Source organism: Hippichthys cyanospilos, chromosome 4 (assembly GCF_059441005.1).
Source record: "Hippichthys cyanospilos isolate Australia breed blue-spotted pipefish chromosome 4, RoL_Hcya_1.0, whole genome shotgun sequence".
NCBI classification, from domain to species: Eukaryota; Metazoa; Chordata; class Actinopteri; order Syngnathiformes; family Syngnathidae; genus Hippichthys; species Hippichthys cyanospilos.
In genome coordinates, this window is record NC_142372.1 from 9,675,015 (window position 1) to 9,689,077 (window position 14,063).

The 14,063-nt window shown below is 39.6% G+C and overlaps 1 protein-coding gene across 1 annotated transcript in view; it reads right to left on the minus strand.

Annotated features, from left to right (window-relative positions):
• The window catches only part of LOC148424510 (semaphorin-4B-like), a 51,685-nt gene that overhangs the window by 30,158 nt on the left and 7,464 nt on the right, over positions 1 to 14,063 (minus strand). Inside the window, exon 2 of the mRNA XM_088413702.1 lies at positions 6,888 to 7,308. Within this exon, the coding sequence (XP_088269828.1) occupies positions 6,888 to 7,008 (121 nt within the window). The 5' untranslated portion in view covers positions 7,009 to 7,308. The remainder of the gene's footprint in view (positions 1 to 6,887; positions 7,309 to 14,063) is intronic.

A 14,063-nucleotide genomic window follows, 5' to 3' on the forward strand; every position in this document is an offset into this window, starting at 1 on the left:
ATAGGTCCAATTATCCCGGCCGGGGGTTGAGTTCCGATAACGACCAGGATGGGGCTTTCTTTTGAAGAGCGTGGACCGCAAATTTCACGCCGGCGATGATATTTAAAAAAAAAAAAAAAAAAAACTTTTAGCATGCGAATGCAATTCTAAAATGTCCAAATATTGTGCAGGTAAGGTTTTCATCATCAAAACATGTTGTGAATCCTTACTTCAATGAATATGATCATTTGCAATAAGCTCTTGCTTTTTAGTCAAATTCAGATGACATTATCATTTACCACTTTGGCTTATAATCACCCTAGTGCATGGATATATTGTACATCAAATGGGTCTGATAACAGCAATTACTATTTTAAAAAATTACTGTCATTCATGTTGCATTTTTGATGTCATTTTAAGTCTCCTGAAACAACACATACAAAAAGCCAAAGAGACTTTTTTTGGGGTCAGAATTATCTTGAAAGCGGAAGTCAAACCCCATTTTTTTTTCTTTTGGAAAATATGTTTTATACATCCCCACTAGTCTATACACTGCATTCTGATTAAAATTTACTCTAAGAGCAGTCGGGTAAAAAAAATAAGTTATGGGTCGAAAAAAGACCAACCCAAAATTTGGGTGAAGTTGTGCCAACTTGTGGGTTATTTTATACAAAACAACCATTTTTTTAAGTAGCTTTAGATAAAATGACCCATTGTTGGGTTATTTTGAGCAAATTAACCAAGAACGTTTTGGATTGGTCTTTTTTTTACCCCCAATTGGGAAATTAATAAGGCATTTTTTAGACTGTTATCATTGTGTAATATGAATTTATCAATTTCCATCCAACTCAGGTGACTTATTTGCCACTTGCTGTCACCTTTAAAAGACATCACAAGTAACTGACAATCAAGGCACACTTTTTTGATGAGGGTAGGTTCACACTGCAGGGCTTAATGCTCAATTCCAAATTGTTTGGGAAATCCCATTTTTTCACAAGGTCATTCATATTTTCAACTAAACGCGAACTGTATGTGAACGCCAAATGGCTCAAAATTGTCCGGTGTGCACAGAGGACACCGTGACATCACACGTCATCCGCCATTCACTATTTGAGCTACGATTGGTTGCTACCTTAGTCCTGGTTAACTACAACATGGCAAAATGGCCGCCCCCTGGGATGAATAAAAACCGATGGATTTTCATATTCCACAAACATAATGTGAATGAAAATGATGCACTCTAGACTAGTGGGCCACATAGCACATATTATTGTAAAGAAACATTTTGGGTTGACCTCTCCTATACGTACTATGAGTTAGCGTAAGTGAATGTAGCTTGTGCAGTATATATAAGAGCTCTTGTTATAGTTTTCATTCTTGTTAAATGAAGTAGTTATTACACAGAAAAAGGAAAGGCACAAAAGTAATTTTGAATCTACATACCCGCAAAAAAACTGTATTAGTTCTGATAAGGATTAGCATTATCAGCCTTATGAAATGCGATGTCATGGCACTGCCAGAAGATCAAAGCACTTTCTAATCACTCAACCTAATCGCTCCAATGTCCTGACTTATGCTGCTGGAATATATTTCAATGCTATCAGTCGTACTGCTACGATTTGCAGCATTACAGTCCACAATTTATTTCAAATGGATGAAAATCCAAAGAAACCACAATTAGTTAGATGAGAAAGGATAAGGAGACTCAAACGCTCGTTGTCACATTGGATGCTTCTGTTCTGGATGCTAATGTTAACAACACGTGAAGCTGCGTAATCTACTTTGGAAGCTGAAAATTCAGGGGGAAGTCGTCACTTTTGATTCATGCCCATGTATAAATTCTTGACCAAAAAACTGTGTGCATGCTGAATGCTAATTGGGTTCCAAGTGTAGCATCCTTGTGGGAAAACCCTAAACATGGTGTCTGTCTCGTTGTCTTAAAACTATTGACTTGTTGCTTGATGTTGCCCGTATCATAAATCACACAATTGCTTTAAAAAAAATATCTGGAAAAAAAAGAATCTAATGCAGCGATCCCTAAAAATGAGTGCAATGACCCTCACATTCCTGTCTGTCCACCTTAATTAAGAACTACAAGGTCATTTCTCACTGCCTGCTATTCTGCACCAATCAAGCTGTTGAAATGTGTCAGGACAGAACTTTTCTCCACATCCTCTGGAGCGTGTAGAAAAGGGGGATGAGGGCATTAAAACCATGCCGCAATTACGCTGCTATTGTCGTGAGCATTGTTGGGTCGGCCGCGGGCATTTGTGAGTGTCACCAGTGCTGTTTGGGGGGGGGGGGGGGGTGCCTTTCTTTAGGGATTAGTGGGTGTATCCTCGATTTAGGTTGACATCAGAGTGTTTAGAAAAAAAAAGGTCTAAAATAAATGGCTGCTTGAGAAATTGCATATATTTTATTTTTGTAACATTCTAGACAGTGTTGAACAATTCCGTTTTTTTTTTTCTTTTTTTGTATAGGCCTAACGCGATAAAATTAGTGCCTTTGGACTATTTTGAGGTATCTTGGTGTAAAACAACTGTGTTCAAGTGAGGGAGGGAGCTTCAATTAGACAAATATAAAAAGGCCTGCTTAATTAATTCAATTAATTGACTTTCATAGTCGTCAATGGCAGTGAATCGACATATTCACGGCCAGTGGAGTAAAAAGATCTTTGATGTCAATGGCCGCCAATGGCAGTGAATGAGTAGAAAATTGGTGCGTTGCAGTGCTGTAACACGTCTTCCAATAAGTACCTCAGTTTAAAAAAAATGCTTCAGGCATTTGTTTTCTTGTCTCTGATACTTGCTGATTATTGTACATGTCAGAAAGATACGTCAAGACAATCGCATCAACAATTTGTCAACGCTCTGCCTGATAGTAAAACACGCTTGAGAAGGCCAACTTCAAAATAAACCAGTTTACTGAATAATATATGCATACAAATGCCTTGATATGCTTTTATTTTGAAGTTAGTCCCAACAGTGTGCTGGGGCTAGTCTTAACTAGTCTTTCTATTGCAAACTGTTGCTCCCAATTCCCGATACAAACAACAGAGTGTTGTGCCAAAATTATGGTCCATCACCAATTCAAGGCACTAACAAACGATTTAATTACACTGCCGTTGACATAAGGGACCTAGCTCGGGCTTTGTGTATCTAGCATAAGTTGGCACTAGCTAGCAGTGCTCAAGTGCTCTCTATAGACTGGTGGGATAAACAAAGGGAATCAGTACACTTTGATGCTGACAGCCTAGAACAGAAGTCATTCCTACTGATCACATTTTCATAAAACACGGTGACTGAAATGTACCATAGACTCAAATTTATGGGGAATGATTGGGGGCATGGGGGCCAGCACAAAGTAAATAAAAAAGTAGATCATCAAAAATGTATAAATGTAGGTCATTCATAAATACGTGGAAATGTGTTATTTGATCTTTTTGTTGATTGTTTTTCATCTGACGAAAAAAAAAACAACGTGTTTTTAAATTTTCATTAAAATACTTGATATTCAATTCAGGTTTTCTGTAGAATACCAAAAATACTTCAGAGCTGCAGCCCTCGTGCTTGCTGTAGCATCCACAGGGAATTAGTGAGGTTGCCGATTACCCACATATGTTTGCTATTGGCAGTAGAGCTTGGTGCCGACTTGCAGGATTTCAGCGGAATAAAACCTGGTGACCCTAAAATGTACAGTACAATAAATTTGATTACTGCCTTCTCTACTTGTTGATATGTGTCAGAACAGAACTTTTCTCCACTTTCTCTGGAGCGTGCAAAAGGGGGGACAAGGCCATAAAAACGCCATGACCTGAAATGCCGCAATTACATCCCTATTGTAGCCGCCAGACGCAGCACTAGCCACTCGCACTTGAGTGTCGCCCCTACTAGTAGTGGGTTCACAATCTGCGTTTCTTTCAGGATCAGTAGGCGTGTCCTCGCCGAGTTTTCCAATGGCACTGTAGCATGCCTAAAAAGCACACCAGTGTTTGGGCCAGATGCCTAAAAAACGCGAGCATTCTGCCTCTGCTGCAGTCTGAATGCTGCCAAGGTCGTTGGATTAGCATGCATGAGAGCCGGCACACAATATACGGTCAATGTAAAGCAAACATATGGGGGAAAGGACACCATGTCCACTGAGGAGAGACGCTTAAAAGGAGCAAATGGTAATATCGATGTGGGAATGCCACAACGAGTACTTAATATCCCTCCCACGCGTAGATAAAGCATTCCAAACTGTGTCATGTCATGTCCACTTTTGAAGGAGAATGTCACAATGGAAATGTTGTGGTGGACAACCCCTATTGTTTATGATACTGCACAGTATAGAGATAAGAAAAAAACAATCTGTTAAAATGTCAAGTTATGGTAAAAATAAAAAAACAAAAAACAAAAAAAACATTTTGTTGCTTGGGGAGAAGAAATTATAAACAGAAGAAAAAATAACATTTATTCGTTAAATATTAAATTGATGTTTTAAAAAAAACTTGTGGCAGAGTATCCAAGGATTGAAGAAAACTACATCCAGGCTAAAATGACAGAAACATTACAGGTATGAACAGTTTCCTCAAGGTGCAGGGTTGACCATTAGGGGTGGCCATAGCCCCTCCTGGCCACCATGTAACTTTGCTTGTAGCCCTGCAGCTAGGCTCCAGTTGTCACTTAACAATGATGGATTTAAGATCTCAATCACAGGCAGAGAAACTTGGTTATTATGTGAGGTAGCGGAATTGTGAAATCACAATTTGGCCTGCTGCTCTTAGTCACATTTTGTAATTTTGCATTTGATAGGTGGGCAAGCACTCCAGTGACCTATATAGGCAATTTGAAAACACATTTTCCAAATATGTAGCCTTTATTGCCAAAATACCTAACCACTAAAATGGACTTCACCCAATAGGTCAGTAATATTAGCATGTTTTTTTTTATGATAACAAATGGACATTAAACTTTTCTTTTGCAGTCTACGTCAACTGCCGATTTTTGGAGCAGCAGGGAACAATGTGAAATGACTGTGAAGAAAAACGTACATGAAATAGTAACCAACATTAAAATGTGCAAACCCCGGTGGGTTTTTCTAACATCACAGTGGAGCAAAAACAACTAGCGAGGAGCAGGGAAACCTTCTCGGGTTCAAAACTTTTAACAATTCCTTGTTGATGCAAGTAAAGAAATAAATAAACGTCTCATGGCTCCAGAGTGATTAAGAAAAACTCTCCGCATGCTCAACTTCACTCCCATGCTCCTTTGTGCGGCCCTAATGAATAACAGACCAGCTTTCCCGCAGCAGCCGCCACACAAAAACCCTCGACTGTGCGCACATGAGAGATTAGCCTGCTCATTAGGAGAGAAGCATGGCAAATGGCAGTGAATGGAAGAAGGACAAAAACATATCTTTCCAGGAAAAAGTTCACTTTAAGGGAGGGAACGTTCCCCCCCTTTTTTTCCATAAATATAATTCCGACTGGTGTTACAGGAAAGTTATTCACATTTTTCAATTGATTCTGCAAGGTGAGCTCGTGTAGTCCATTTCGGTGTTTGACAAAGAAGCTAAACGGCTTAAGGAGAGAAAGCCTGGTTGTCAATTTGAAACGCTGCTTAAATCGAAGTTCCACTCCAATCCCAGAGGTGGCACTAATGAGCATGTAGAATGCAGCCCTGTGCACTTGGCACTGAGATTTTTTTTTAAATACAGTTGCATCATAGGGCTAAATGTTTTCATCAAGATCCATTGATGAGTTCAAAGCATAATGACTCGTGTATGTGAGCACAATTATAATTGCGCGCGTTATATTCGGGCATATGTGCACCTGGGCCTGCGAGCACTCCTGCCGGGACCGCTCGTTCATCACGGCAATTCACTCATGCAAATGAAGGCTTGAGTCCACATTCACCACAGATGGCCGAGTCTTGATGGAGACCGCTTGTACGCTCATCAGCGCATTCCCACCATGATATCATTTATGCATCCACGGCAGTGGCACTCCATTCCCACATGCAGTGTGGCATTACAGTAAGTATGCATATTGTAAAAAGTCACTCAAGATTATGTTAGCTCGCCTGTCAGCAGTGGGAAGCAGTAGAACTTCATCCAGGCTGACCTCCAACACATCTAGGGCTGCAACTAACATTTTTTTAATAATGGATTAATCAGTTGATTAATCATTTTCATCCCTTTAGACAACCACAATGACATTGCTTTAAATTGGCAGCATAGAAAATTCTAACAAATCCTTTAGGAATTACTTATTGGTTTGGTCTGTAACATGTCAGGAAAATGTGCAAAAATGTGTTGTTTTTTTATTCCCCTTAAAAAAGCAAATGTTATAGTTTGATTAAAAAAAAAAAACACAAAAAAACACATTTTTCATGGAGGTCAATGGAAAATGGATGATATTCAGAATCTGAAATTCTGAGCTTTTGGACCATTTTGAATGATTAAAAAAAACAAAGTTAGTCATTGATTCTGAAAAATAATTATCGATGAGTTTGATGATTTATTAGATTTAGTTGCAGCTCTAGACATGTCTCCTGTGGACTGCTAAATATGAACAACCCTAACCCTAACCCTACCAGAACAGAATATTTCTCCCATTCTACTTAACTCATTAACTCATTCACTGCCTTAGACGGCGAAATACATCAAACGTCCATTTTTACTGCCAAACATCCATTCTTACTAATCTGGCAGTGAATGAGTTAACACATACATTGTCATTGACATAAATTGAAAATCAAATTTCCTGTGCTGGCAGAGAGTATGATAATCATAGCTGATGTTTTGTTTTTCTGTCAAAACCCAATTTCTACATGGAGTAAGATGCAAAAGTTATAATTTCCATCAAAATTAAAAAAGAAACATCATTGACCATGTTAAATTGTGAGATGGTTCTTTTCTGGACTTACTGTATGGAAAAGTGATCCGCGGGGTCACGTCGTCATCCATGGTCACTGCTGATTGGACGCAGAGGGCGAATAGGAAGGCGGCACTTGCGAGGCAGCGCGCGCCCGCCGCTATCGTCCACATGGTTATCTGACCAGCGCACCAACAAACACAAAAGATGAGCGTTTGTTTTAACTTTCCTCTAAATTCATGAAGCTCCAGCAGAGTCCCGAGCTCAACTTTCAATCCTCGCCGGCATTTTTGGACGAGGGATGTGGCGAGGTATTGAACATGCCCTTGAATTGATCCTTGTATTCCCACAGGTCCTCCTCGCACACGGCAAGCAGACTCTTTGCACAAAGATGAGGAATCCTTCCTGGATTAAAAGCCTGCTTGTTTTTTACTAGTGGATGGGATCCGCACTAAGCTCCAAGCAGTGGTCATCTGTGAAGAGAACAGAAGGAAACACTCGCTTTAAGTCTTATCCAAGAACATGGAGAATTAAAGCTTAGCGAGAACAACACATTCCGTTTCTGACAACAAAAGAAGATTTCACTACAAAACCCAAATTTAAAGAGATTCATTGTTTTACGCCAATAAAACAGGGCGCTCCGGTAGTTCTGTGTCCCGAGAGCACAACATTTATTTGACAGGGACGCCAAAAACAAAAGCGAGGCTGATCTTTGAGCACACTGCCAACGAACAACTCCATCAAAAACATCGACGCAAAACATCATGCGGTAGCGTCAAACCTTCCTGATTAATAATCCCCCGATATAAAATTACGCTGTCATTAGCAGTAACAGATGATCAAGTGGAAGCTTGCCTCAACATTTTTGGCAGTAATGAGGATTAATGAAAGAACAGTAAGTCCAAAGACAACTCTGTAATTTGTATCAAAGAGGCACAATGAAACCATCTGCTTTTGTGAATTTTATTGGCTTTTAGTGCACATCCACATCCTTCCGGAAAATTCCCTTGGTCCATTTCTAGTTGCCGTTTGAATCTAAAAAATAATTACAACTAGAGCGACACTGCATTCAGTCAGCAGATCTTACTCAGGGGCTTAGCTACTTGGTGGCCAGGGGTGGCCAAGAACAACCCTTGTCACTCTGGCTACCCCTACATTTACAGGAAATATTTGGTATATGTGATTTTACTGCAATTTTCACATGGATACAAAAACAATTACTGAGACTATTGATACGTTTGACACTTAAAATTCCCCTCCTCCTCCTCCCCCCCAAAAAAAGATGATTTCAAAGAACGACCTATACCTGTATACCACATCATAGTATTTTCCTTTAAAAGTACATTTAAATGCAATGTTCTATTATTTTTTCTATTTCTCTACATATCCATCCATCTACTCTTTTAACAATTTATCCTCACAACGATCACGGGCGTCTTTGGGTAGTAGGTACACCCTGAACTGGCTGCAAGTCAATCACAGGGCAGACAATGCTAAATAAACACTTACAGGAATTGCAACTTAATGGACATCTTGCAGACATGATTTACTTTAGTTAAAAATCACGAAAACAGGGCTGATACCATTATCAGCCAACGGTGCAAGTACCTGTAACTTCAAATAAAGCCCGGTATCCACCCAATACATATAAAGTACCTAGTATCGGTACTGACCCATCCCTACCCTCTCCATATTATACACTACTTAATTATTGCTTATGAGTTTCTTGAATGATACAATCAGCGTTTCCTTGCCTAGTACCCTTGACATGTAATGAAAAATGTGAATCTAATTGAAACTACGTATGTAAAAAAAACAGTAAACATGATGAAATGTGCAAACCACGGAAGTATTACAAAAAACATACACTTCTGCTCCCTGTGTTCAATACATCATGTCAAATCAAGGAGCAAGCGAGTAAGAAATCAAGAAAAAACAAGAGTTTCTAACAAGTGATGGTGCCGTGTGTGTAGAAGTCAAACCCTCTGTAGTGGTTTCGGTGGGGAACTTATTTTGCTAAAAAACATTAAATGACAGCAGGTAAAATATGTCTCAGACCTAAAGAAGAGCAACCTAGCGCTAGGAAGGTAACACAGGCGACAAATGTTGCTGTGATGCAACATTTACATCTCCAACCTCCCGTAAAGTCCCACAGAGACGCCGATGTTTTGAGAGTAAACAGAGCATTTGCTGTCTCTGGTGGAAGGCTTTGTTTTTTTGTTTTTAATCAAATGCTAACGCTCCTTCGAGAGCTCATACAAAGGGTTTTAGAGCATGTAATAAATCCATTGGCAAGGTAGGATGGCTGGAGAGGGGGTAAGGGGTGAGACGATTGCATTGGTCAGTGAGTGGCCCCAAGTTGTCTGCTGACCCCTGATGGCAGACTTCCTGGTGATCACAGCTTGAGCTGGCATGAAAATGGCTCATTGAACGCAGACGGGAAAATTGCAATGATACCTGATTATATTAATATGGCAGTTCCGTTTAGACACATTACAGTTTTGGAAGAGAGATGACGCGTCCAGCCAACAATAGAAAAAGAATGGGAATGAAAAAAAGAAAGAATCAAATTAGGAATATTTGAACTCATAACATTATGGCTTTTCCAGGTGACCTTTTTTTCAACAGGTTGAAGCAGATGATGCATATTTATGCCATCCACCCAGACTGGAGGGGAACAGTACAAAGTACTCAACTATACAAATGTACTTCACCATTGTTCCGTTATTGCATTCGTGTTACTTTGCAAACTCAAACTAGCATCCACAATGTATTCCGTCACAGTATATTCCCTTATTCCATCAGCATGTCATTGCCCAACATGAGAGGTCTTTGAATATTAAATGAGAGGTGAAGGATTCCCAACATTTTGATGAATTCTTATAGAGCATAATCCATACGGAAAATGTGTCAAAACATTTCTCCTGAGCTTTTGTTACCCCAGAGAGACGCTTAAGCCCAACAACAATTTCAGCCAGTATTAACGTACAGCTATTGGCCTGATACCGTGATGTGACACAAAACATCCATGGCAGCTTGCTTGGAATGTAAGAATCACATGTTTTCAGAGAATTGAAAACCATGAGGATTTGGGGAATCCAATTAAGTCAATGACCCATGAATAGTAATGTGAATGCAACTGACAGCAAACTTACAGTATAAAAGACAAGACAAATGACAACTATAGGACAAACGTGGGCTGCTGTTCAATCAACATAAAACATAATATGTTTGACAACTTTCGCATTAGAGGTCTCAAATCAATAGATGGATTCCGATTTAATTAGTCATTGTTAAAGCATTTTTTAAACAACTTAATTTTGCATTCATCTCTGATTTCAGAAAAAAATACTTCACAAAAGGCTCCTCTAGTGGGTGGGAAGGAGAGTTCAGGAACATAAGGACGACGTGAAAATGGAAGCTCATGTGAGAGTTGGTGGTCCAATGAATGGTAAATTGAACTTTGAAAAACATCCCGATTGTACTTTTGATAAAGATGTTTTCTTACCACAGAAGCAGTTCCAGTTAAGCCTACAACATAAATGCAAATCATCCAGCTGTGACTGCCGCCACAGCTAACGATAGCAACAAAGACGCTAACGTAGGGATCCAAATTAAACTTGAGAATGACTTATTTAGTGACTGACAAAATATAGCTGCACCTTTCCTAGTTTCCTACTCTCAAATACAACAGAAGGTAAATGGTTCCAACTGCATCTGTTAAAGTCAAAGAAATCTGCCACAATAACACTGTGTCTCTGAAATGAAAGAAACCGAGGTTTTCTCTGACATTTTGAGGAGAAACAAAAAGAATTAGATCAATTAATTACTGATCCTAATTAAATGACTCATTCAATTCTTTTGGAACAATTGGAAAAATAGTAATTATACAAAAGATTATATAAAAATGGTGCAGGAATTAAGTTCTAGGGTAATCAATTAATGTACTAAATTAATTACTAAAGTAATCCAATACCTTAAGGAATTAAGTACTAAAGTAAAGGATTCTTTTTTTGAGTGTGAATGGTTGTTCGTCTTTGTGTTGTTCCCTGCAATTGGCTCGTAATCAGTTCAGGGTGCCCCCAGCCTAATGTCCAAAGATAGCTGTGATAGACATTGAGGATATATATAAAAATGCGATAAAAATTGGATGGATGGAAATTAGTAGCATGCTGTTGAAAAAGTTCAGATGGCTTCTTTACAATGCAGTTGACCACTATGCCATGTGGCTCATCCTGCTCATCAAGGAGAGGCTCTTCTGCTCCATGTTACTGTAAGGATAAATGAGGTAATCTGGTGCCATATTGCTCAGAGTTAGAGATTCATTAACCTTGAGAACTCCCCTGGGGGCTCCATATTAACACCTACATCTGTTGGGATGAAGGAACGAACGTGACCGCTTTATTGGTTGACGGACTGGACCGAGTCACCGCAACTTCCCCATGCCAAGAATAGCACGATTTCTAAGTACCCCATCAAATGAACAATTTATTTTTGTAGTGTTTGACCCCATTAGGGTCAGAACTTTGGGGGAGAGTTCGTATATACTCCAGACTGGTCGCCAATCAACCACAAGGCACATTTAGATCAAACAAAATTCACACTAAAGGTCAATTTAGAATCTTCAATAAACTTGAGCATATTTTTGGAATTTGGGAAAAACAGAAATCCCTAACAAGTAAGAGGAAAACAAAATATGCAAGGCCCAAACAGCAGGGCCTAATCCAAAATTTAAACCCAGAAGTAACTCAATAATGCAATGAATCATCTTTCTCGACAAGAGTCTTAATCGAGGAGCACTTTAAAATGGCATCTAGGTGTGGTCTTATTTTTACCACTGAGGTTTATAAGTCTTATTCCTAAAGGTGGCCTAAAAAATCACATGGGTTGGGGTTTGGGATTCCAGCAACGATCCGGCAGTGTTACCGGAGCCATTGTATTGGGAGAAGAAAGAGCTCAGTGGGTGACAGACAAGACAGAGGCACCATGCTGAGTCTGTCTTTATAACTCACACTTGGCACAGCCTGCTAAAATGTAGCAGGGGGAAACAGATTTAAAATGCATAGACATATATACAGTACATTAACTTTCCAATTCCAAGCTGTGATCTTGAACTGAATTTATGGTAAAACACTGTGTGTATTATTTACTTATTTGCATATTATAAACACAACAAAATGGGTGATAAAATGTAAATTAGTTCAAGGACAAGCTCCTCACAGCATGAACTCCATTGACTTGCACTATTAGGGAAAGAGACGAGTCAACACGAGGCTCCGCCGTCAATTGTTCACTTTGCATAACAAACGCCGCATCTTCGTTCCCTCTGAAGCACAAAGGTATTATGACGTTGCTATAGTGACGATGTATCAAAGTTAACGGTTTTATAGACTTGGGCTCACACTTGCCCAACTTCTTTCTCACAGTAAATAAAATCTGCACTTCAAAAAAGTTTCAACACTTTTCCCAAGAATCTGTCACCGCCGGAAACATTACCAATTGTGCGGACTGTTAAATAACATACAAATGTAAAAATAACATGTAAAAAGCAACATGGAACATGCACACTCCACACAGGATGGCTGGAAGCAAGAATCAAAGTCAAAACCTTAAAAGCATGATCAATAGAACATGTAATCCACTTGGGAATGAGACAGGTGGGAATAAAACAGGTGGGGACTATGGAGACAGAGTTCCTGCAGACGTCTCCCAGACTCCTAAATAAATCAGCACCGGGTTAAAAATAAACTGCAACTCCTCCTTGTCGCAGTCAGGCTAGCTGGCAATTGACTGCAACTAAATGCATCGATGCTGGTGATTTTGCGCGTCAAAGCATGACTCAGCACGTCTGGCCTCCCCCCCGAAAAAAACGAGGTCGGACGAAAAAAAATAAAGGGTTTGAAAGCAGGCGAGCGAGATGACATCATTGAGAACAAAACATGCAGCGCACATTTTACAGGATGCGAGAAGACATGGCATCAAGGAGTGGGAGTGCTTAACGTCTATCAAGGCGAGTTGAATAACTACAATCATTTACCTTTGCCGTCATCATCATCATCGTCATCACACGCTGACATGATCACACTCGGTCAAACAGTTACAGGTGTGGAAGAATTTAAAAACAAGACTACATGGCCATGGCAATGATACATAAAATCAGGGTTTCAGAACTTCGGAACCGTTCCCCTGGAAACGGCTAAAACCACGGGTACTGGACGCTAAAAAGAATTCAGAACAATGAGGTTCTCCTAAACCTACTTCTCCAGCAAGACATGTTTTATGTACAAAAACAATGACAAACAGAATGAGACAGGACAGAAAGGCCACTAAGAAGGGCCGAGATCTTAGATGAGAAAAGAAAAAACACGAGGGACAGAGGATGAAGAAAAGACAGATCTCTGGATAAGTCCCCAATGGGAGTCATAGTATAAGCCTGGAAAATAAACTTGCACATGCCACATAGATGTCACCGCAAATCAAGACTTACATGTAGGATACTGAGAGGAAAGGGAGGAGAAATGTCTATAGTCCTCAATGTCAGTGACTGAGCTAATAAAAACCTTTTCAAGATATGCAAATGCATAGTGACATAATTTCTATTCGTACCAGAGGAAAAAAAAAATCCTTCCACTTTCTGCTTCAAGGTCCGATTTCTGAACATATCACATATCAAGTATAGTCAGCTTGCTAAAAAATTAATCTTCGGCTTACGGCCTTACTAGCTTAAACAGAAAACTAGTTTAAGACACCTGAATGGGAAGTGTATTTACTTGTTTATAGCTGTTGAAATGTGAACCAAGGTAGCAATAATACTAGCCAAAGTTTTAACACAAACCTCCCTGAACCTTGCTTGACAAACTGTAATCAAAGAATTTTTTTTCCCGTCAAAGGAGGAGGAGCTCCTGCACTTCTCTATGTAGTGTGGCACGACTTAAACAGCGACGGTTGTAGCATCCAGCAAACACACTCCAGTGAGAAATGTGAGGTTTGGTGTCGTTTCACCTTTGGTGTGAACCCGGCATGACGCTGAATCATCCAGAGCTGAGACACAGCAATTGGATTCATGATTATTTTTGTCATATCCACCATGTATGATCAATTTCTTTCCTGTCTACCTACTCTCAAGGTAGAACTAATACCTGCTGACTTTGCCTCAAAGGGCTACCATTTCTACTGCGTCTCCTTAAATGTTAAAATGACCAATTTTTCAAACCTTATGTGACCCTTA